The sequence below is a fragment of the Cheilinus undulatus genome, linkage group 17 (assembly GCF_018320785.1).
Source record: "Cheilinus undulatus linkage group 17, ASM1832078v1, whole genome shotgun sequence".
Taxonomy (NCBI): Eukaryota; Metazoa; Chordata; class Actinopteri; order Labriformes; family Labridae; genus Cheilinus; species Cheilinus undulatus.
This window is the reverse complement of record NC_054881.1, coordinates 10,394,646-10,418,014: the sequence shown is the minus strand read 5'-3', so window position 1 is coordinate 10,418,014 and position 23,369 is coordinate 10,394,646. Positions and strand designations below refer to the sequence as shown.

At 39.6% G+C, this 23,369-nt stretch overlaps 1 protein-coding gene across 1 annotated transcript in view; it reads left to right on the top strand.

Annotated features, from left to right (window-relative positions):
• The window catches only part of adamts6 (ADAM metallopeptidase with thrombospondin type 1 motif, 6), a 115,523-nt gene that overhangs the window by 71,460 nt on the left and 20,694 nt on the right, over positions 1-23,369 (top strand). Inside the window, exons 17-21 of the mRNA XM_041810222.1 lie at positions 3,530-3,653; positions 4,348-4,428; positions 8,278-8,441; positions 13,125-13,263; positions 20,246-20,375. Of these exons, the coding sequence (XP_041666156.1) occupies positions 3,530-3,653; positions 4,348-4,428; positions 8,278-8,441; positions 13,125-13,263; positions 20,246-20,375 (638 nt within the window). The remainder of the gene's footprint in view (positions 1-3,529; positions 3,654-4,347; positions 4,429-8,277; positions 8,442-13,124; positions 13,264-20,245; positions 20,376-23,369) is intronic.

Below are 23,369 nucleotides of genomic sequence, written 5' to 3'. Positions count from 1 at the left end.
TGGTTTTAAATCATTAATTAAGCTAAACAACTTTCTATGGCTGCTATAGTTATACACCTAGCACAATGCATCTTGGCAGGTAGCGCAAGTGTCTTCCCTGCCTTCTAGGTGACACAGTGGACATTAATGAACTTTTACTCCCCTTATTACTTGTGGCTATGTTTGCCTTAAAATGAGGTGTGATAAGGCACAAAGATGGTACATTCCAATCTTCAGAACCCAGAAAATGACTTTTCCTTAAGGCTGTCTCAGACTACACCAATTCAGTCAGATTTTGGCAACCTCGGATCTCATCGTCAATGTCAGGCCTGAAAATGAGTATTGGAACGACAAATGCTCTTGTAGCTTGACATAATAAATGGTGTGTTCAAGACGCCCCACAACCACAATCCAGCAAGACTAGTATCTCAGAATTTTTCTTGCATCATCTAGTTGTCTAGTTTGGCCCCCATGACCTGATGTCCACAATGTCTATCCAGATGCCTGTCAATTGCTCCTTATCTTTGCATCTTTGTTTATAAGAGTGTACTTACTAGAGTTTGGTGTATCAAAGAATAAACGCTAAAATCGGCAGTATAAATACCAATGCATCAGCTGGCTCTTTGGGTGTATTCATACGAGGCACTCAAGCCTAAATTCTACTGCAGTTCCATTTGGACCATTTGAATACATGTGTACCAAACTTTGGCACCATGCTTGTTCACTTGTAGAGGTGGCCTCAAGCACGACTCATGTAGAGATGTCCTCTTGCATTCTGTGCCTTTTAGACAACCATCCAAGTGGTGCCCATAATGCTCAAGAAATGTTTCAAAGTACTTGTCTGCTGATAGTTTTAATGCTCTCATGAACCTATTGTAAATATGCAGTCCGTGAACAAAAAGCCACCTGCTTCAGAGCTGAAAAAAATCCAAAATGCAATACAAATGTTATGCAATGCTTTTTATAGATCCAATTGATGTGTAAGCATTTTAAGGGGAAAATTATGAAATGATGAAAACACAGAAACTCCCATCATTTTAACCCTGCTGAGTACAATAGTTTGACTTCCAAAGCATTACCAATCAACTAATGATGCTGCAATAACTTTAAATTGAGTTAGTTTGATTGGTTAGTTAGTTTTTTATTTTATGAGCAGAGATAAGAGTTTAAATAGGCTCCATGTGGCCTCTAAATTAACAATTATTTAAAGCCAACAAACTTTTATCTGCTTTGTTTGTTAGTAGAGTCCATCAGGTTTAATGACCTCTTATTTATTTAATGTGAAAAAAACTTGCCAAGTTATACTTTGTTAAAGCTGTTATTGCTTGTGTTATTGTTGCCATGTGAGCGAATCAGTTTGGCGTTGTTCTGTATTTTTCCTCCCAAATCCCCAAAATCACCAACACAATATTGAATTAGCCATCACTCAATAGTTCATGACTTCTCTATGACATCCAAAGCCTCTTTATTCCTTCTCCATATTCAAAATGTAATTTGAAATAGGCCACAAAGACACAGTTTTGTATTAAACTCATACCATTACTCAAACTGGTATAAATGGTGTATTTGTTGAGTATTATTGCCAGCTGCAGATTTGGACTTAGGTGTGATGATAGTATGTTTACATGCACAGCTAAGTGGAGCTAAGACTTTAGCTTAATTAGGCAATTTACTTAGACTACTGTCCTTGTCCCAGAACACACGCACGGTGGGAAAATGGTTTCATTGACGGGAGCGTGGAATTGTGATTATGTGGAGTTATGGTCATCTAAATTGAATCTGTGGCTGAAGCAATGACTGGAATTTAGTGAAGTAAATGTGGAGGCAGAGACATTCCTATAGACAATGTCACCACAGTCTAGAACAGATAGACATACATCCTCAATGATCTGTTTTCTGCTGAGTATGTGGATGTTAGTTTAGTTTCTGCAGAGCAGTGATTCCCAGGAGCTACCATCACCTTCTCTGTGAGAAATGGCAACTAAAGTTTTATCAAAATATTTCAGTCATTTAAAGAAAAATGTTGCAGTTTGGGCCTGAAATGGACCTGAACATATGACTTAACAAGTAAACAGGACAAATTTGTCCCTACTCTCGGCCCTGTGATAACTTAAATTTGGTGTTTCTTTAGAGATCATAGGACATTAACTCATTATCTTGGCAACCATTTTTTTAGAAACAAAATAGTCTGTTTTTTTCATTTGTTTTTGTTTTATTTTTTGGGCTTTTTGCCTTTATTAGGATAGGATAGCTGAGGAGAGACAGGAAATGTAGGGAGAGAGAGTGGGGGAATGACATGCACCAATCAGCACCAAGACCAGGAATCGACCACTGTGTCGAGGACTACAGCCTCTGTACATTGGTGCCTGCTCCACCCACTAAGCTAAACCAGCGCCAATAAAAAGTTGTTTTATTTTGAATTTAGAAAGTCAGTGTTATGGCTGTATTAATTTTTTTTGTTGGCTGAGCTTGAAATGATAAGTTGACTTTCAATCAAAACAAAAAAGCTACCCTGGTCCAACTCCCTTCCATCCAAACCTGGTATTGAACCTAAGGAGTCCCAATCATGCAGCACCAGCGTAAATACTGCGCTATACTTCATTCATTGGATATCTTCTCAGGATTATGTGGCTATGGACAAGTTTGACTAAGAGACATCAGTTACCTCTGTTCTGTCTCTCACATTTATAATGGGCCAATCAGAGCAACAAGACAAAATTAGGTTGCAGGCATCTGACCGGTGGTGCTGTAGTTTATGAGTGTGGATGCTTATTGATGGATAAAACTCATGCTGAGGCCAGCTGGTATAAGTGCATAAACATCTTCTCTGCCAAGAGAAGCTTTTGGTGTGACTCCTTTCTTGTTTTAATGAAGAAACGTGGCCCAGTTCTGATAAAACTGCTACTGTGCTACAGCTACATACAAACTTAATGCTACACCAGTGGCTGCCATTGCTATTGGCGTCCAGTACAACTAAACCCTGCCCATCTTGTTCTACTTAAATGACACTGATTGGTCTGATCCATTCTTCATGTTGTTATGAAGCCCAAAAGAAATTCCAACTTTTACTCAAGGCACATTGAAAATAAAGCAGGCAAGCAAAAAAGTAAATAACTAAGTTGGGAAATACTTAAGTAAGCACACAAGTAAGTAAGTAAGCAAGTAATTGGGTAAGAAAGAATATGTAGAAAAGGACTTTGTTTTTGTCAGGCTACATACAAGGATGTAGTTTATAACAAACATACACTAGGTACTGAATAAAGGCATCTATTTTGATCTCAGCTTCAACAAAGACACCAGAGTAGCATTGATGTTGACATCGCCCAACAATCATGACATCAGCCAACTTTTGCAGCACAAGAGAATAAACACATTTAGCAAACTGTGGAACTTTTCCTCGAGCTGGTGAACCCATGCTCTGAAATCTTGCTTCAGGAGTTTTTTCTGTTAAACTTCAGAGAACAATGGTGCTGAATCCTGAATTAATTTTCCAGTCTTCAGTTAAATAAATACTCATTCTGATTCTCCAACTTTGTTTGTTGGCTTCAAGCATGTTGGCTGCGACAACATCCTGGGCTCTGATGCAAAAGAAGATCGATGCCGTGTGTGTGGAGGGGACGGCAGCACCTGCGAGGCAACTGAGGGACTCTTCAATGAGTCTCTACCACGAGGAGGTAAAAACTCATCTGATTCCTCGTAATGCTGTTATTTAGATCATCTGTCACTGCAGGTATCTGTATAATCTTTAATGGTGTGTTGAGGCTTGATATTCAGCCCTCTTTTTCATATGCTTTGATTGGATGACCACATGGGACAAAACTGTAAGTCACTTAAGATTGCTGTGAAGAAATCCAACTTCCTCTTTGTCCAACAAATATTTGAAAAGAGGAAGATAATACTTGTGGAAATATAATGTTTTGGCCTTTGAAACTCCAACAGATCATATATTTTAAGCCGTGTTGTCAAAATATCGGACAAAACATAATTATTTTCCCATTAATTACATCATTGAGTGAGGAAATCAGGAGTACAGACAGGACTTAGTGTTGGCTACAGCCTGAAGTCGTCTATAGAGAGCAGGAGAGAGAAAACATATTTCTCCTTCTATGGTATGGCTAGTAAACCATCTAAAAATACTGTGAGTGCATGTGTGTAGAGAGAGACTGTAAAAAGAAAAAGGAGGGGATTGTTTTGTCCTCCTGCTTTGTCCTTTTTGGGTGTTTTGGAATTTATACTATAGGTACTCCTACCTAACATGATATGCAACTTTGTCTTCACTCAGTTGTTAAAAAAAAAAAAAAAAAAAAACGTCTCAGAGAAATGAGATCTGGCAAGTGACCTTAATGATCCCTGTTCTATGTCTTGCAGGCTACATGGAGGTGATTCAGATCCCAAAAGGATCAGTTCACATCGAGATCAAAGAAGTCGCCATATCAAAGAATTATATTGGTGAGTGTTTGCCAAGAAATGATTTAGTCACTTTTTATTTGATTAATTAGCACTTAGAGGATAAATTCTTACTAATTAAGCTAGCAGCATGGCTCAGGGGAATGCTGTGTTGGTCTTAACCAGAATAACTACACTACTAATGGATGGATAGATTACTGTGACTATTGCTGGTAGATTCATGATCCCTGGAGGAAGTGCCCCACTGAGGTTGATTTTAAAAGTCTGTCATCATCAATATAGTTTGGCTTTCTGGATAAGAAAAATTCCCAAAATCTCTTAAATGACAAAGGGAAAATGGATTACTATGAAGTTATATTTGTGACTGACTGACCTAATTCAACAGATTTAACAGACACGATTGGTGTTAGTCGTCTCACAATTAGTGAAATGTGGATTAACTGAGTGCAGTGAATGTTTCTCAAGTGATTTTAGTATAGACACCTGTGCCTGGAAGGTCCAGTCATTGACTTAACAGTATTCCTGGACACCATTACACTGTGAAGACAAAAGAACACTCCAAGCAACTCAGAGACAAGATTATTGAAAAGAAAAAGTCAAGGGATGAGTAAAAAATGCCCAAGGCACTGAACATCCCCTGGAGTTCAGTTAAATCCATCATCAAGACATGGAAGGAATATGGCACGTGTGTATATCTGCTTAGATCAGACCGTCCTCACAAACTGAATAACCGTGCACGAAGGAGACTAGTGAGAGAGGCCACCAAGACACCTATTACTACTCTGAAAGAGTTACGAGCTTGAGCAGCTGTGATTGTAGAGACTCTGCATACAACAACTGTAACCCAGTCTTTTCACTAGTCAAAACTTTATAGGACAGTGGGAAAAAGAAAGCCACTGTTTAAGAAAACTCATTAAATCTCAACCAGAGTTCACCAAAAGGCATGTGGGGAGACTCCATAGTTAAGTGGAAGAAAGTCCTTTGGTCTGATGAGAGCAAAATGGTGCTTTTTGGCCATGAGACAAGACGCTATATTTGTCGGACACCAAACACTGTACAACACCACAAACACGCCATCCCCAATGTGAAGCATGGTAGTGGCACCATCATGTTGTGGGGATGCTTCTTGGCAGCTGACCTTGGAAGGATTCTGACGATAGAGTGTAAAATGTATGCAGTAAAATCATGGATGACAAGCCCATGACCCAAAGTGTACAGCAAAAGCTACACAGAAATGATTGAAAGACAACAAGGTAAATGTTCTGGAGGGGCCGAGTCAAAGCCCAGACCTCAATCCAATACAGAATTTGTGGCCGGACTTGCAAAGGGCTGTTTATGGCTGATCCCTGTGCAACCTGAAAGTGTGCACAGTTTTTTTTGGTCAAAAAAGCCAAATTATATTGACCATGATTGATTTGATATCAAAAGGGAAACCTGATTGGTCCTAGTATTTGTGGTACATAGAGGATAGGTGTTGAGGACTTTGGTGTTCCTCTGACCCTTTTCTGTACCATAAAATATTGACTTATTCATCAAATATGTTAACATGATAACATTTTATACAAGAAAAGCACTCAGAGAGTGCAGACCTCTGTATTAGCCCTTTCTCCCAATAGTGAAGAATCCTTTAAAAAATTCCTGGATCCGTCCCCATGTGCCCCCCACCACGGTATTCGCCGATTACTCCCTCCCCGGTGGGGTGGAAACATGGTGAGGCAAAGCATTGGCTTCACTATGGGTGCACTGTCATGGTGTAAGCATTGCCTGCTGGTGCCAACAGATGCACTGACAGTCTCACCCATGGTCTCACTGGACAACTGGAAGTCATGGCAGAAGGTGAATATTCCTCTGTTCCTCCCAGCATTGTCAGTATTCTCTCTACAATTCGCTGTCTTTCTCTCTGTTACGTTCTGACTCATCTCCTCGACCGGGCGTGCTTCTTTCAAACTCTATTAACTCCAAAACTTTTAATAGAAACACACCCACAAATGCTGCTGGGATTGAAGTTACTCATGTCTGCCATCGCCTGGTGTAAAGTGGTAACAGCGCAGAGCTCCGCCATTAGCCCTATCTCCCAATAGTACAGAATTCTTAAAAATTCCTGGATCCAGACGGTGATCCGGATCAGTCCCAAAATCTACTCAGTTCTTCCTTATGCCATTTCTGACATTTCCTGAAAATTTCATCAAAATCCGTCCACAACTTTTTGAGTTATGTTGCTAACAAACAAACCAACTTTTTATTTGGTTCCCAGAGGATAGTTCACATAACTTTGACTTTCTTCAAGCCAGAGCTGTCGTTGGTTAAGAGGCTTGGTATGCCCTGGACTGGTCACCAGTCAATGACGGGGCTCCACCAAATACTTGCAAATATTGTGATACTTTGTGATACTCACTAATTACCGATCATAAGCCTGATTTGTGGAAAAAAAACATACACATACATGCTAAATGTATGAATGGAAGCTGTGTCACTGTGAACCTGTAAGCATACTAATATTACCATTTAGCTCAGACTGCTGCAGTGTTAAAGTTCATCTCTGCAGGAATACTAATGTGACTCAGTCTGCTTTCACTCTCAATCTATCAGTCTCAGCAGAGCCTGTTGTTCACTACAGTGTGATGAATTGACAATTTGCAATATCAAGCTGTTTCATATTACCCGTTCAGTTCTGTGTAAACCACATTTCCAGGGATTTTCTTTGCGTCCTAGTAAAGAGCCAATTAGAGGATGCCATCGTCTAATCTCCTGTTGCCTAATGTGAAGCCATAAAACCAAGTCTGTAAAATAAAACCTCCCTGAATCTTTACACATGTGATGGCCATCTTGGCACCAGACTCATCCGCTCTGTTCCAGACTAAACAAAAAACAGTTTGCAACACTGGCAGCATCAGACCCAAAACAATCAAACAACCGGATTCAATTAAGCCAGTCCTGTGTCTTTTCATTAACAAGAGAAAGACATGTGACAGCGTGTTGAATTTATAGCGGATGGTGTTGATGGAGGGCTTAAGTAACACTTTGAACCAGAGAGCTGTACCAGATTTATAGGGCCTTGGTGACAGCTGCCTGCTCCAGAAGGATTATGGGGGATATAATGTCTATATATCTCAGCTAAAAGAGTGTGATTTTCTTGCTGTTTTGTGGAACTACTTTTTCCCCTCCAAGTCATTTGTAACTGTTATGAATTTCATCTGTGACCCCACTGATGAAAATATTATCTGTTTTTGCAACATTGTCTGGATCCTTGCTATTTAGGTCAGAAAAGTTTGCATTTTTATGTTTTATTAAAGCAAAACTAAGTCAGACAATATAAAAATGCAGACTGCTTGTAAAGACTTAAGAAGTAAAAGAATAACAATGCTCTCAATCAGAGCCAGATGTTCTGGATTTATTACGGAGGGGGATTGTGATACGTTAAAGAGGAGTAAACTATTGTTCATCTAATCTGCGTAAATGCAGCAGAGGGGAATCTGCAGCACGAGCCAGACAGACAGAACAGCCAGCGGTTGGATCGCCTCTCCTCAATTTGGCCCAGTTTCAACACAGAGAAAGTGGATATTTTCAGATCTGTTGTGCTTGGAGACCAACTTTTGTTTTGACAACCAGACAGAGCGGTATTCACAAGAGTCATCCAAGCTTTCACCTGAAGTGTGCTTTCTTTCTCTTCCCAAATTAGATGTATGTACATGTCGGTGCACATGAATGCCTTCGTGTACAGGCACGTGTGTGGGTTTCTGCTCAGGCTTTCGAGGGATACAAAGTTGTGTATGACATCAAGGAGGCAGAAAATGATGATGATGATTGTCTCCACCTGTTGTCTCTGCTACTGAACCTGCCTCTTTGGATTTCAGCTTTTTGAAACATTTCTTCTTCTCTCTGATTTTTTAGCCCTGAAATCAGAAGGGGATGATTATTACATCAATGGAGCATGGACCATCGACTGGCCAAGGAAGTTTGACATCGCAGGAACGGCCTTTCACTACAAGAGACCCTCTGATGAGCCGGAGTCTTTAGAGGCGCTGGGAGCTACCACTGAAAACCTGTTTGTCATGGTAATAAAGAGCAATACTTTAATTTACACTTTGCACTATAAAGAGACTATTTCTGTTGGACAGGAGGCAACAACATTTCTGTCCTTATATGAGTGCAGTGTGTTTTGACAGAATCACAATGTCAGCAAAAGAATGTAGAGGAACATGCTGTTGAACAGAAAACATAATGCAGCAGTTTCATTTTGTGCATGGAGATGACACTGTTTATTTGCAGGAGACCTTTTGCAGACACATGAATATGATGACTTGCTACAGTGGAAGAAGTCTGGTGTTAACACTAGACTACTATGCATTAAGTCATCAGTCACATAGGTTTTATTGGGAGCCATTGAAGTAACAAAAAGTATCATAAAACAATTAGCCTCACTAACAGAGAAACTTGTGAAAACAGGTCCGGAAGACCCGTTCATTCATAACCAGCAGCGATCTTAAAGCAAACAAAAGCTTTCTTAACTACGTAGCTGTCTGCATGCATGCTGTTTGCACCGAGCGGTGTAGTTCAGTTTGGTATGGCACAATATGCCTTCATTTGTGTTTCCATTATCAAAAGTTGGAAAGGGTGCTAAATAACTGTTCTGTACTGTCCTACTTTTTTGGCACCCTTCAGTAGCACCACTAGAATGGACTAGTGTTACCCCTATTGTCTGTGGAAATGCAAGCGATTTTTGGGTTCAATGAACCAAACCATACCAAACTGTACTCAATCAAAACAGACTACCTGGTGGAAACGCAGCTATGGTGCACCTCTGTTTAGTTTTTCATTAAAATCCCAAAATATGCTCATCAAGGTATTCACCACAACTCTTTCTGTTTTCACAAGCTGCATTTTCATTACCATTAGAAACGTGCAAAATCAAAATAGCATAATAAAAAAGTGGTAATCACCTAAATTTTGAAGAAACTCGAATATTGCAAAAAAATTTTTGCGTTCTCATGAGGTGGTTTTTCAGACGTTTCGATATAGAAATATATCGCAAAAGAACAATGTAAACACTTCACAGGATGTAACATACGGGGTCACATGATTAGTTCATTCCAAGACAAGATTGCGTGGTACATGTGGACAGAAGAAGACCGAGACTTTCTTAACATCATACTTATTCCCTTATACGTGGCTTTTGCCATACCTACAGACTTTGCCTCTGAACTGTCATCCATTGCCTTCGTCTTTTGTCCAAAATTATCAGGGTAACCACTTTAGATTTTATTCATAACCAAGAAATCTATAGCCATATTCACAGTTGTACAAAATTCCTGTTGGTGAGCAGCATGTGTGAATGCAACTACCCAAGTTTTTCAGCCATAATTGAATTCCTGCTTAATGCAGTGAAGGACAAGTGTGACCAAGCCTATCAGGAAACTATGTTCTAAACTAAACTACTGTCTTTGTTAGCAATTTCTTTAGTAAATTCTAGGGGTGCATGTATGGGAAGGGCTTGAGTTTATTATTTGCCATCTTATAGCTCTGTTTTTGGTCTCCACAAGCTTCTCAAATAAATATCTTGGTCCTTAGCTGCTAAACATTCCCCTTTGACAGTCAGTACTTTACAATGTCTCATAGTCTATGTCTTGGCTCTCATTGGGCAAAATGTTGGAGCTTTTATTTTCAAAACAGCTCCTTTCTTATACCTAAAGCATACCTAAACAGTGGTAAGAGTTGGCTGGGGAATGTTTTTTTTCCATACCACTGGTTAACATTTCTGTATATGTAATGATGAATGGTATTAATGAAAAAGTTGATCACAAAAAAGAGTGTTAAGAGTTAACCAGCAAATCTGTGACGATAACGCTACAAAAATGAGCTGGAAGATGCTTGAAAGAAGGGTACTGATGAGGGGCTGAGCACATTTTACACAGTAAAATGTTATTTGATCCATTGTTTGTGCAAAAAAGAGCTAGACATTCTCGTTTTCTAAACACTGGGGCCTAATGTGATCCTTGGACATGCTAATGGGATTGTGAAACGGTTGTTAGTTTACACAGCACCTTCTCTTTTTGCATTTTTTGCATGAGATGGAAATAACATTTGTTAGTCATGCCTTTTTTAAAGGTTTTCTTTAAAAACAGCAGCCTGCTGAGGCTAAAAATTATTGTGAGAGCACTGATACTAAACCAAATCATAGAGGTAGCTAAAAAGATGAGCTAAAAATGAAGATACAGTGGGAGCTCAAGATTCAAGAAATGCTACTAAAAAGTGACCTCTTTTGGGTAAAAGCAACTTAAATAGCAATATCCGTTTTAATATTTTAACTTTCTTGGTGCTCCAGCTGCCTTTCCCCTTGCATTGTCTTTGCAGAAGGCCAGAGAACCACGTATACTCAATATTTCACTTTACAACACTTTTTGGCAATTATTTGGTGGTATTGTGCTTTTAATGATTTGTGAATATTGTTGGCCCATTTCTCAACATCTGTGTGCTAACCTTACATGACCCCTCAGCCAGTGGTTTGGGGTTAAAAGCTAATTCTATGTGAATATTAAAAAAACAAAACTTTTTCCAAGGGCTTCATTACTGAGGGCTTATGCACATTAAAATGTGTGACTATACTTTTAACTCTGGATGCATGTGTGTTTCTGTGTCAATGTGAGGCAACTGAGCATTTTTTTGTCGTAATACTTGGCGGTTTTCTGCCTCGACATGCATGCTGAAAATACCAGACCACACAGCACCACTGGAATAGATGTGCAACCGGCCACTCGACCACTGGCCTTTTCTTTGTGGCTAAAAAAAACCAGACTCCCTAAGACTCCCTCTGCATCCAGCAGACTAATATAAACCCACCAGAGAATCACTGATCTGGACTTTAAACAGCATTTAAAGTAGCTATAGAGGTTTTTTCGAATATACATTAGTTTAAATGGCTGTTATATAAGAAAGGCTGGTAGCAGTGACAGGAGAGAGTCATCACTCAGTTTTAGCCTTTTCAGAGCTAGTGGTCTGGTTGCTGGATTTCATTATTATTATGTTTCACTATTTTCATCAGCTGTTAAAGCAGCAATAATTTTAGATATCCAGTGACAGTGAAGCCTTTCAAATGATCAACTTTTTTTTTTTCATGACACCTGCATACGAGCCTTAGAACTGCAATCAGAATCATGGATATCCCCTATAGATTGCAAGTTCTAGACTTGGATTGAGTCATATTTTGTGTCTTTCATGGGGTTAGCTTCTCTTCTCTGTGCCTTTAAACCAGTGCTTGAAACTTCTATTTTGTCTTGGGTGAGCTGCAAATAATTTCGTGATATTCAGGCTATGATATAAAAAAACGACAGTTGCCACTAAGAGCTGAGTGTCATCAGCATACAAGTGAATTCGGTATAAAAGTGCTACAGTGCATGGATCAAAGTATTCAGCTGCCTGACCATTACACCAACAGGGACTGTAATGCCATTCAATTCAAATACATGTACTTTAACTTGGAGTTGCCCCCCAGTCTCCACCCCTCTGTGGATGTTTCTGTGGGAATTCGTGCCCATTCAATCTGTAGAGCATTTATGAGGTCAGGCACTGATGTTGCATGAGAAGGCTCGCAATCTCTGTACCAGTTTATCCCAAAGGTGCTCGATGGAATTGAGATCAGGGCTCTGGGCAGGCCAGTGAAGTTCTTCCACACCTCAGTCATATTGAACTAGAAAAAAGGCCTCCCCTAAACTGTTGCCACAAAGTTGGATGTAGAGCATTTGTCCCCAATGTCCTGGTATGCTGAATCATTGAGATTGCCATTCACTGAAGATAAGGGGCCTAGCCCTAACCCTGAAAATCAGCCCCATACATTATCCCTCCTCCACCAAATTTCACTGTTGGCGCAGTGCAGCCAGCATCCACCGAACACAGACTGTCCCACCTTACTACCAAACAGAGAAGCAAGATTCCCCACTTCACAGAGTGTGTTTCCATGACTCTGCAGTCCAGTGTCAGCGTACTTTACACCACTCCATCCGCTGCAGTGCATTAGACTTGGTGATGTGAAGCTTGCATGAAAACCCATGCACAGTTTTTGTGCTTACGTCAATGAAAGTGGAAGTTCAGAGCTCTTCAGCTATGGAATCTACAGAGCATTTGTGACTTTTATACACATTGCACCTTAGCAGTCATTCACACCGCTCTATGATTTTACAAGGTTTTTCCATTTTGGGGCTGAGTTGCCATTGTTGCTAAAGGCCACTTTCTAATAATATCACTTACAGTTGGTGCTTGATTTTATACACCTGTGGCAACAGGTTTTTAACAGATGTGGTCAAATCATTTGTCCATGAAGTGTAAATACACTTTGATTAACTGCTTGAGATAGTGAGGTATTTTGTAGATAAAGGTCCATTATTTTCTTTGAATCTGTGGAGAGTTAAAACAGAGCTGAAAAGATAGTAAATATTCCACCTAAATTTGTCTCCTTGCTGCAAACACGACTCTTAGCTAGCAATGTTGTACAGCCTCCATGCAAATAGAATGCTTGCAAGCAACTTCCCATACTTCAGTTATCAGGTCAGGTTTTCTTCATCTTGTGCAAATCAGGTTAAAGAATAACTGTAAACTATTTGTTAACAATCCACTCAGACAAGCATGTTTATGCCATTGTTATCAAGTTTGTGTTCATACAAACACACTATATTTATTAAATTTACCTTCTTCTTTCATTTTTTTCCTGTCCGGTCCTCAACATCTGTCCTCTGCCTCCTCTGCAGGTCCTCCTTCAGGAACAGAATCTTGGAATCCGATACAAATTCAACGTGCCCATCCAACGGACAGGAAGCGGAGACAACGAGGTGGGGTTCTCTTGGCACCACCTACCCTGGTCTGAATGTTCGGCTACCTGTGCAGGAGGTGAGTCGACAACACAGACTTCACTGCAGTCCAATGTGATGTGATAGAGAGAAAACACTTTGCACATTGACACAAAGGTTAATATGCGTTCAAAGGGAACTTAGCCAGGTTTACATCTAAATGAAGGAAAAGTTCTTGACAGAGTTTCCAGAAAATGGTCCAAATAAATGTGTTGTCATTCTTTACCTTGGAGCGAACATCAGAGGAGGGTTTTATCTGCAGTCAGATTCACTTTTCACCACTGCAGTATGTTAGTAGATGATGTAATGTGAGTTAGAGGTTGTCTTTCATCTCTTAAATGGAGCAAAGGTTTTACTGGAAGTTTAAGTCACATGCTTTCAGGGCATCAGTATTTATGAAGTTGTTTTATTTATACACCAGCTTCTTCTGCCTCTGCCAAACATAAAAAAAAAACTTTTTGGTGGTGCTGGTTTTGCTGAGATGGTATTGCAGAAATTCCATGTACAAATGATATAAGCCTCGGTGCATTTGCTGCAGGTTCGACTCCACTCACAGCCCTTTGACTTCTGTTAACTTCTACCCTCTTCCTCCAGATTTTCTATTTTATTGTCAGCTTGCCTATTGATACAAGACAAAAAACATCATATAAAACAAAAGGTCTTTTGTTATATTTTAGATTTTACAGCATTCTCTGGTCATGGTCAAATTATGGTCATGAGCTTTGAGTAATGACCAAAAGAATGAGACTGCGGATACAAGTGGCTGAAATGAGTTTCTTCCGAAGGGTGGCTTGGCTCAGTTTTAGAAACAGTGTAAGGAGCTCAGACATCTGGAGCAGAGCTGCTGCTCCTTCTCATCCAGAGGACTTAGTTGAGGTGGTTTGGACATGTGATTAGGATGCAGACTAACCAATGGTCAAAGGTAAAATAGCCTTGAGCTCAGCGCTTAGGTCTCATTGATTCATTACACAGTCACACTCTGATGCTCAAGGCTGATATGTAGAGTGTCAAGCCATGCAGCACTGACACAGCAGTGAGAGCAATTTGGTGCACAGGTCTATCTGGCATGTCTGAGAGGAGACCCTGGTGTAGACCCTGAACTCCCTGGGGGTATAGATATCCAGTCATACTTGGGAATACTTCAGGTTCCTCCAGGAGCTGGAAAATGTCGCCAGGGAGAGGACATCTGGGTCAACTTGCTCAGCCTGCTGTTACTTTAACAGAGCCCTATATGAATGGATTTTTTGACAAATTAATTCAAATTACTTCTGTGTGTTGAATACAAGTGTTAACCCCTAATATTGGAAATAAAGCCGATGTGGAAGTGCAGAAAAATGCTGTTCCTCAAGTGTCTGCTTCAGGCTGACTCTATGAACCAAGGAATTCCCATTAGGTCCCATATCAATTAGCCTATTTTACAGCAGTTCTCCTAAGTTGATTAATTAGCCGGTAAAAACTCCACATTGGCCAATTGTTTATGGATCTTTATTTTGATTATGTTAGAGCTTTGCATGAATGTTAATGACTGACCTGTTTTAATCCCTGTCCCCTGAGCTCACCTGGACAATAGTTGGCATACTGCCTAGTTAATAATGATAGTTTCTAACTGTGTGGGCTTACAGTGCTACCTGTCACTATGGTTAGTACTGATGTAGGGTTGTCAAGGAACAAAAATATTTCAATCCATCAGACAACTTATGTTTGCTTTTTTTAAAAAGAGGAAAAAAAAGTTTTATTGTAGCAACAGAACATGTTTGTGTTTGGCGTCAGGCTCCAACTTTTCATTCCCCTCTATTTTTCAACATTATTTACTTCCAAATATTAACAAACTGCAGATATGGCTCCAACTTTAATACATACTCACATGATGAGAGGCTAGCATCATGCTTTAAAATAATACAGAGTACAGTATCTGCGATTTTTAATGAGTACGAGTATGAGTACTTATGCTTGGTATCAGCACCAATACCCAATACTGGTACTGGTATCTGTGCATCCCTGTAACTTATATAAACATTATGTACCAAAGTTTGCACTAGGTGATGTTATACATGATATTACTGGCATAATAACACTATGCTGGCTTAACTTTGAACAAATGAAATCATCCTTGCTGACCCTCTTTAGTTGACTCAGCCAGACCAAAAGAGAAACTGCTGTGTTCATGAGAAGTCAAGGAAATATTGCTTTATCTTCTCTAGCCTTTTAGGATACCTTGTATTGGTGTTGTATTTCACCTTGTGCACATCATTTGACTGTTTTTCTAAGTTATGGTTGTATAAATTTCAATGTAACTACAGGAAAATTAAGATTTCTAATGATTTTAAATGAAGGTCTATAAGCCAGGTGTTGTAGTGCATTGTGTAGTTTCAAAAATGTGATTGGCTCATGCTGTTGGAGGCAGGGCTTACTGATAGGTCAGTTTGGGATGTGACTTAGCAGCTGGTTGCATTGTAGCTGTTTGCCTGGAGGCTTAGGAACCAGCTCAGCTCCACCTTTTTGCCTGGATTGGAAGTTGTGTTTACAAAGCATTTTCCAGTATGGCGACCTCCTCTGTGGGACTTCAGATGCTTCTTTAGAAATCAAAACTACGTTCATGTTTATAAAGTGTATGGTAGAACATGAAATCTCCATGATTGTCAACCCCTTCCCAAAATAATTTTTACTAAATGTTGATGAAATCACAGCTACTGTCTTTGCTCATATCCTGTCTCTGTAAGGGTTAAACTGACCTGTTTCTTATTACCTCCGCCAAGGAGGTTATGTGATAGGGTGGGTTTGTTAGTTTGCTTGTTAGTTTGTTAGCAACATAACTCAAAAAGTTGTGGACGGATTTTGATGAAATTTTCAGGAAATATCAGAAATGGCATAAGGAAGAACTGAGTAGATTTTGGGACGGATCTGGATCACTGTCTGGATCCAGGAATGTTTTTTAAGGATTCTGTACTATTGGGAGATAGGGCTAATGACGGAGGTCTGCACTGTTACCACTTTACACCAGGCGATGGCGGACATGAGTAACTTCGATCCCAGCAGCATTTTGGCTGTGTTTCCATTAAAAGTTTTGGAGTTTATAGAGTTTGAAATACCTAGCCCAGTCAAGGAGACGAGTCAGAGCGTAACAGAGAGAAAGACAGCAAGTTGTAGCGGGAATACTCACAATGCTGGGAGGAATAGAGGAATATTCACCTTCTGCCATGACTTCCAGTCATCCAGTGAGACCAGGGGTGAGACTGTCAGTGCATCTGTTGGCACCAGCAGCCAATGCTTACACCATGACAGTGCACCCATAGCAAAGCCAATGCTTTGCCTCACCATGTTTCCACCCCACTGGGGAGAGAGTAATTGGCAAATGCTGTGGTGGGGGGCACATGGGGACAGACCCAGAAATTTTTTAAAGGATTCTTCACTATCGAGAGATAGGGCTAATGGCGGAGGTCTGTACTCTCTGAGTGCTTTTCTAGTTCAAACTGCTGAAATGCAAACAGAAAGTTGTCTAAATCATAGTTAATGGAAATAATACCATACAAGGTAAGATTTATAGGCAGCTCTCCATCAAGGGTAATAACCATTTTGCCGTCCAGAAAGTGCACACATAATATTCAGATGTAGGTAGTTCCCCAGGCATTTATATACAAACATGATTCATTACAACATGGATATCTATACCCCTTTCAGTAAGATGTGTTCGGTGAACACCATAATTAATATATATATATATATATATATATATATATATATATATATATATATATATGATTTATATCACTCAAGTTACCGTTGTTATCAAAGTGTTTTTTTTTGCAAATAGAAGAATCCTCTGTCTGTCGACCTTCTTCTGAGCTCCTGTGAACGTTTCCCTCTAAAGAAAAAGCCCTCTGAGTATTTTGGTGTTGAATACCATAACATGCTGTGGGTGTTTAAATTCCTTTTGAATATTTCTAACCTTCTCAAATATTTAATGCCTCATATAATGTGTGTGTGGTGTCATTCTGTAAATCTTCCCCAACCAGTAATTACACAACTGCTGAAGAGCCGTGTGTGGAAACCCAGTATCATAATTTGCGACTGGTTTCCAAAATCATTACTTTAAAGCTGAAGATTCAGCCCTCTAATAAATTCAATATGTATATTTTCCATATTTCAGCCAGAGTAATGAATATGCTATAATTTCTGTGAATGAGCTGCTCTGCATAGCTTCTGGTTTACCGGCGCCGCACACACAGATATACGGCCACGTTTCTGGAGCGCCTGTCCTACAAAGTCAAACATTTAAAATCTGAAACCGCAGTGAAATGTTGACCATGGCCTCAAGAATGACTAAACCAAACCTTTTAGCCCAAAAGCAATGGGTTTCATGTAACAATAAATAGTGTCTCTTCCCAGTTGTCAAGTGTGGCCTGGACGGGTTTGTAATATTTAGTAAAAGCATGACTGAATAAGCATGTGGCTTTTTCTGAGCAAGGATTTCTAAGTCCAGAGCAGACATTTGAAGCTAGGGAGGCACACATGTTCTCCTGTTTTGTAAATACAACTTTGCATTATTGATTTGAATAACTTCATTAGTGTCTTCTGCATGTCTATGGCACGGCTGATTTTAAAGACCGTCACTGATAGAGGAATCTGTAGATGGGTAATGATACATTCCTGGGGGATGGATTGATATATTACAGATAAAGCCAAACCTTGCAAAGCCAATGCATTGGCCAGATTATATGGCCAGTGCGACAGGTAGATCCATGGTGCAAAACTCAAAATAATTCACTTGTTCCTGATCTGAGAATGACCAGTAACCTGACACACCAGATCTGCTCCTTGCGTTGTTGCCAGTCTTTTGCAGGGTGATGATTTGCCAAGTGGCTCCTTATGTTACATTTATACCCCATCAAGTATGACTAAACAGACTGACAGTGTCTGAATATTGTTCTTGTTTCTCTGTCACCTTTTCTCCTTTCTCATTTTTTGACATTGGGAAACCAAAATGCTTCCAGGCGTCACATTTAAAAGTGGCTGAAACCTCCACAATCTCAAAAATGGTCTCTTAGTTCTCCCTTGCTACTCATAGCATCCACCATTTTCGTGTAAAGGATGATGGGCATACAAGGGCTGATGGTAACTGTGGTTACTGCTTCCCTTCGCACTGCTCCATTTAACAACTACACTTTATGTCCTGAAACCTGTCCTTTAAAACCATCACGTCCATGACGACATTGAGATGCTTCTGTCATTATGATACCTTGATATTTACAATACTGTTACATCTCTAATGGATATATTTCACATTCATCTGGGGAATTTCCCATACAAAGTGTTTGGTAAGGGCAGGATTTACCAAACTTGTTTGGACAAATGTTCTGTCGCATTCATCACTGGCCAATAAGAGCGACAAGAGGTAGCAGACATGCACAGCTTCAGTAAGTAACCTGAGCTCGACAGACAGGTACTGCCATAGTTAGGATACAGGAGCTTGTTAGTGAATAAAAGTCGTGCCTAGGCCAGTCAGGAGAAGTGCAAAAAACTCTTTCTCCACATAGATAAGCTTTCAGTGTGGCTCTTAGCTATTGTTTTAATAAAGTAATGTTGCCCTATAGCTACATCTGAGCCAGTCACTACACTGGTGGCAGCCGTTACTGGCTTACAGTACAACTAAACCCGGTCGTAACTGTCACAAACTCATGATGATGCAGGTTGGGAGAAGAGCAAAAATATCTATTATCTTTTTTATCTGTCATGAAAAGCTTTCAGTGCTGTTATTTGCTCTGTACTGTAGCTACATCCAAGCTATATGCTAAACAGGTGGCAGCTACTGTCAACTTCCAGTCTAACTAAACCTGATCTGTAGCTACTGCCTCTCTCTACTCAAATGATGCTGATTGATCCTGTTCATTTTCAGACCTGGCAGAGTCGTTTCAGATTGGAGCTTTAGTATAGAGATTTAGGACTGTGGATGGAGTTGGAAACTGGGGTGAGAGATCCGGGAATGACATGCAGGAAAGGAGCCAGAGGCCAGACTTGAATCCAGGCTGGCCATGTGCTTGGGAAACAACCGAAACACTTATCCACCTGTGCCTATTAAAACTCTACAATTTAGTTTTATTTAAGTTAGCTTTTATAAACAAACAGTACAGTTTTTAAGCCTTGTTAATGTTTTTGTTAATGATGACAACCTTGGCTTGCACTGGATGTAAATGGATTTGAATTGTCAGAAGACTTCTACAGAAACTTTATTATTGTAGTCAAGTTACTATTTGTCCTTTCTAATACATTCCACGCATTGTTTTCTGCATTAAACATTCTTTAAATAAGTTAGGATATAAGCAGACAACAAAAAATGTGTATGTAGATATTGATATATCCCTGAGAGGTCAATAATGGTCTGTTTTTCTAACCTATGCATAAATAGGTCTTGCTCTACTTTAAATCAATAAACAGTTATATAATTAAACACCCATTAGTCATAGCTAGCTCAGTTAATCATGAGGTGTAGTTTAATAAATCACTGCAGTAATAAAACCCATGAAAAACACATTTTAACAGCCGGACAACTGAAACTCTTCTACCCCATGCTCCGTACTACTCCTCCAAACTGTAATTCACTCTGAAAACAGATGGGTAGATTTTCTATACTACACACACATAACAACCATATCTCATTACATCTGCCAGACAAGTCTGCTGCGGGATGTGTCCCACGAGAGCCCAAACAGACCCGTTCTGAGCTGGTAGGGCACTCACAAACACATGCATGCTCACTTACACTCACACAGTGGGAGGTGTGACACTGATACGGTAGCCCTCACTCTCTCCATTAGAAGCCAAAGTAAAGAGCTCTCTGCTCTGTAAAAGTGATTTGCCAAGATATCCTGCAAAGAATCAGGAATTTACATGTCTGGATTTACTACAGACTGAAAGTGATACCATACCTCGACACGACGGCCGGCCTCCATGTTTTCAGAGAAGGGGTTTAATGTGTGAGATCAGCTGGTGCTGCGTGTCTTATTGATCTGTGTCTTCCTCTACAGGGTCCCAGAAGCAGGAGGTGGTGTGTAAAAGGCTGGATGACAACTCGGTGGTCCAAAACAGTTACTGTGACCCAGACAGCAAACCTCCAGAGAACCAGAGAGACTGCAACACAGAGCCCTGCCCTCCAGAGTATGTAACACTCTTAATTATTGTCATTATAACCTTTTTGTAAATTATTTGATCATCTGACTAAGGATTTCAGAAAAAACATGCCAATCATGAACTTCGTATGTTATCTCCAGTTCATTTTTTCATTTTCTTTCTTTCCACAAGTTCAAAACCCCAAATTATCAGTTATTTATAAAGCAAACAAAAGCAGCAAATATTTACAATTCAGCTGTTGAAACCAGAAAAAGATTGTATTTTTTGTATGATTTTTGTATGAAAATAACCATACAATTAAAAGTCAAAATATTGAGTTTAGGTGTATAAAATTCCTCCAATAATGTAAAGTGCTAGATAAATATATTAACTGACTGCAATTTGGTATCAATTTCAACCCTTTCCAAACCTCGTACTCTATCTTCTTAATTCACTACAGTCCAAGGCCTTGCCACACAGAGACGAAAACGATATATTTCCGTTTCATTTTAAAAGTTTTCCATAAATATGGGATTGTTTCAGGAAATGTCTGCATAAGCATGGAACCACTGAAAACGACTGATAGCACTGTAGTATATATGCCAAGCCTGTAAGTGGCGCTTCCACGGAAAATGCATCAAAAGAGAGAAGAGGATTATGGAAAACTGACACAAACTTTCTCCTGGTTGCCCTTCTGGTTGTTCCCTGAGGTGGATTTAAGAGTATCTGGTGTACGCTGTTCGGGTGGTGGTGGTATAGGAGCATCAGATTTTGCTGTAAAAGCCATAATAAGCTCAGAAGCTTCTGCAGCACGAACACATCCCTGTGATCTGCCATTGTTGTTTTGGTTTGACTCGTGCATGTGGCATAGGTGGGCAATGCTATGTGTGACGTAATCATTTCAAGAAAGATGCAGTTGGCTGTCCTCATGGAGACGAAATGGTAAGCGTTTACAGATTTGTTCACTCTGGGACCCGGTTTCTAAAATGGAGCATTTACAGCCTCCCAAGACGCTGTTTCAGTGTGGATGAAACGCCCATACGCCAAAAACTTTTGCGTATACTCCTGAATTTGTCTCCGATGATGAAGTGAAAAACCATTTTCAGATGCTCAGTGCTTATACAGTATAAAAGAAAATATGGAACAGCATCAACTGAGCCCTTCAGAGGATTTTTCTGTGAATTTTTCCCCATGAGTGACAGCTCTCACATTACTGACATGCATTTTAACCAATAATGATGTGAAGATATGGAGCATAGCAGCTTTAAGTTTCCCTAACATCCCTCCATAAAAGGAGACTGACTCATGTTGTTAATTCACCTTCAATGAGCCCTAGTTTGTGAGATGTGTTTGGAGGAGCATTATAAAATAAAATGGCAGTGATTTATAACTTCATGTGTTAACCATTTTCAGACTTTGCCCTGTGCCAAAAATTAGAGCCTTGAAAATGACCACCTGTGTTTGATTGTTTTGGCGTCCTTCGCCAGTCCTCGAGGAGAAACACACACGTATACAGGTGGAATATGAACTTGTGTTTGGTGGCCAAATGTCTGTAGCTTAAAGCGTGGCCAGACTCACTTCAAACACGTCTGGAAAAAGAGGGATTAAATGCATCAGGTTAATTAGTTTCAGACTATCTGACAATTATTTGTGTATGGGACTGGGTGTTGGTGTTGGTTTCAGACAAGAAAAAGGCCAAAATCTACTGTATAAGTGGTAATTTGTTTTCATACATTTAGACGGCAGTTTCGGGTTATTTATTTCCACATGTGTACTCGGTGGACACAGACTTGTGGTGTCTCATTTGTTTTGATTAGTCCTTGAAGGCTATTGCAAAGTATGTGTGTGTATTAGGTTACACCGCACACAACATAAATGTGTGTTAGACAGGATAATACCCCCTCTGCAGCCCCAGCAAAGGCTGACTAAAAGGAGACCATGTAAACACGATTGTTTTAGAATAGCCCGGGTTTATGGGCTCGAGTAATGAAAGCTAACACAGATGTTTGAACACGTCGTTAATTCTGTATACATTCCTTCACATGATGTAATATCTCACAGGCTGGATGTGTTTAAAGGCCTGTTGTCTGGGCACTTTTATGATATTAATTCTGAAGTCTGCAGACAGAGGGATGGATAAAACTGGGTCTAATTCTGGAGGTTAAAAGCTCAGACACCTGGAATGATATGGTTTAGCTTTGGACAACAATACAGTGGTGACCTTTATGATAGGTAACACAAGTTCATGACACTACTCGTGTTTTTCTTTGAAGATTTTTCTAGGGTTTTTTTGTCTTTACTCGGATAGGACAGTAGATGAAGCTGGAATCTGGAAAAGAAGAGAGGGGGATGACATGCAAGAAAGCACTCAAAAGCTGGATTTGAACTGGGGCCACCTGCTTAGGGGGACAACAGTCTCTGTACATGAAATGCACGGACATAATTGTACTAGTGCTTTGCATTACTCATGTGTAATTATGGCCTAAAGTTTTAAATCAACTCTTTCTAGCCTGGTATTAATCTTGTACTCAGTGTATTTGGAAAATTTTGTTTCTGGTGGTAACTATTTGGGTTTCTACTAGGGCTGTCAGCAATTAAATAAGGTCCACAACAAATGCATTATTTTTTTTAATCAGTATTAATCTTTTGCTTTATAGTAGGGCTGATTGATTTGGGAAAATAATCAAACAGTGATTTTTTTCCTCCAACATTGCAAATGTGATTTAATATGCAATTATTCTTTAAGTTCCACATTTTATGATTTCCTCTACAGACACATAGGTAATCATTCTGTATTATAAAAAATGCAATATTTGGTGGATTAAACTAAGGCTGAACAATTTAAAAATATCTAACTGTATTTCCTGTAGTCTCTATAAATTGTTGTACTGAAGGTAATCATTTTGTGTCTCTCTCATTTTTAAAGAGACAACATATACAAAAACAAGCAAAGTAGCATTTATTTGCTAATTATTCTAGAATAAATTGACACTTTAATGCTTGCATGATGTGCAAAGCATAACATCTCTGCCACAAAACAAT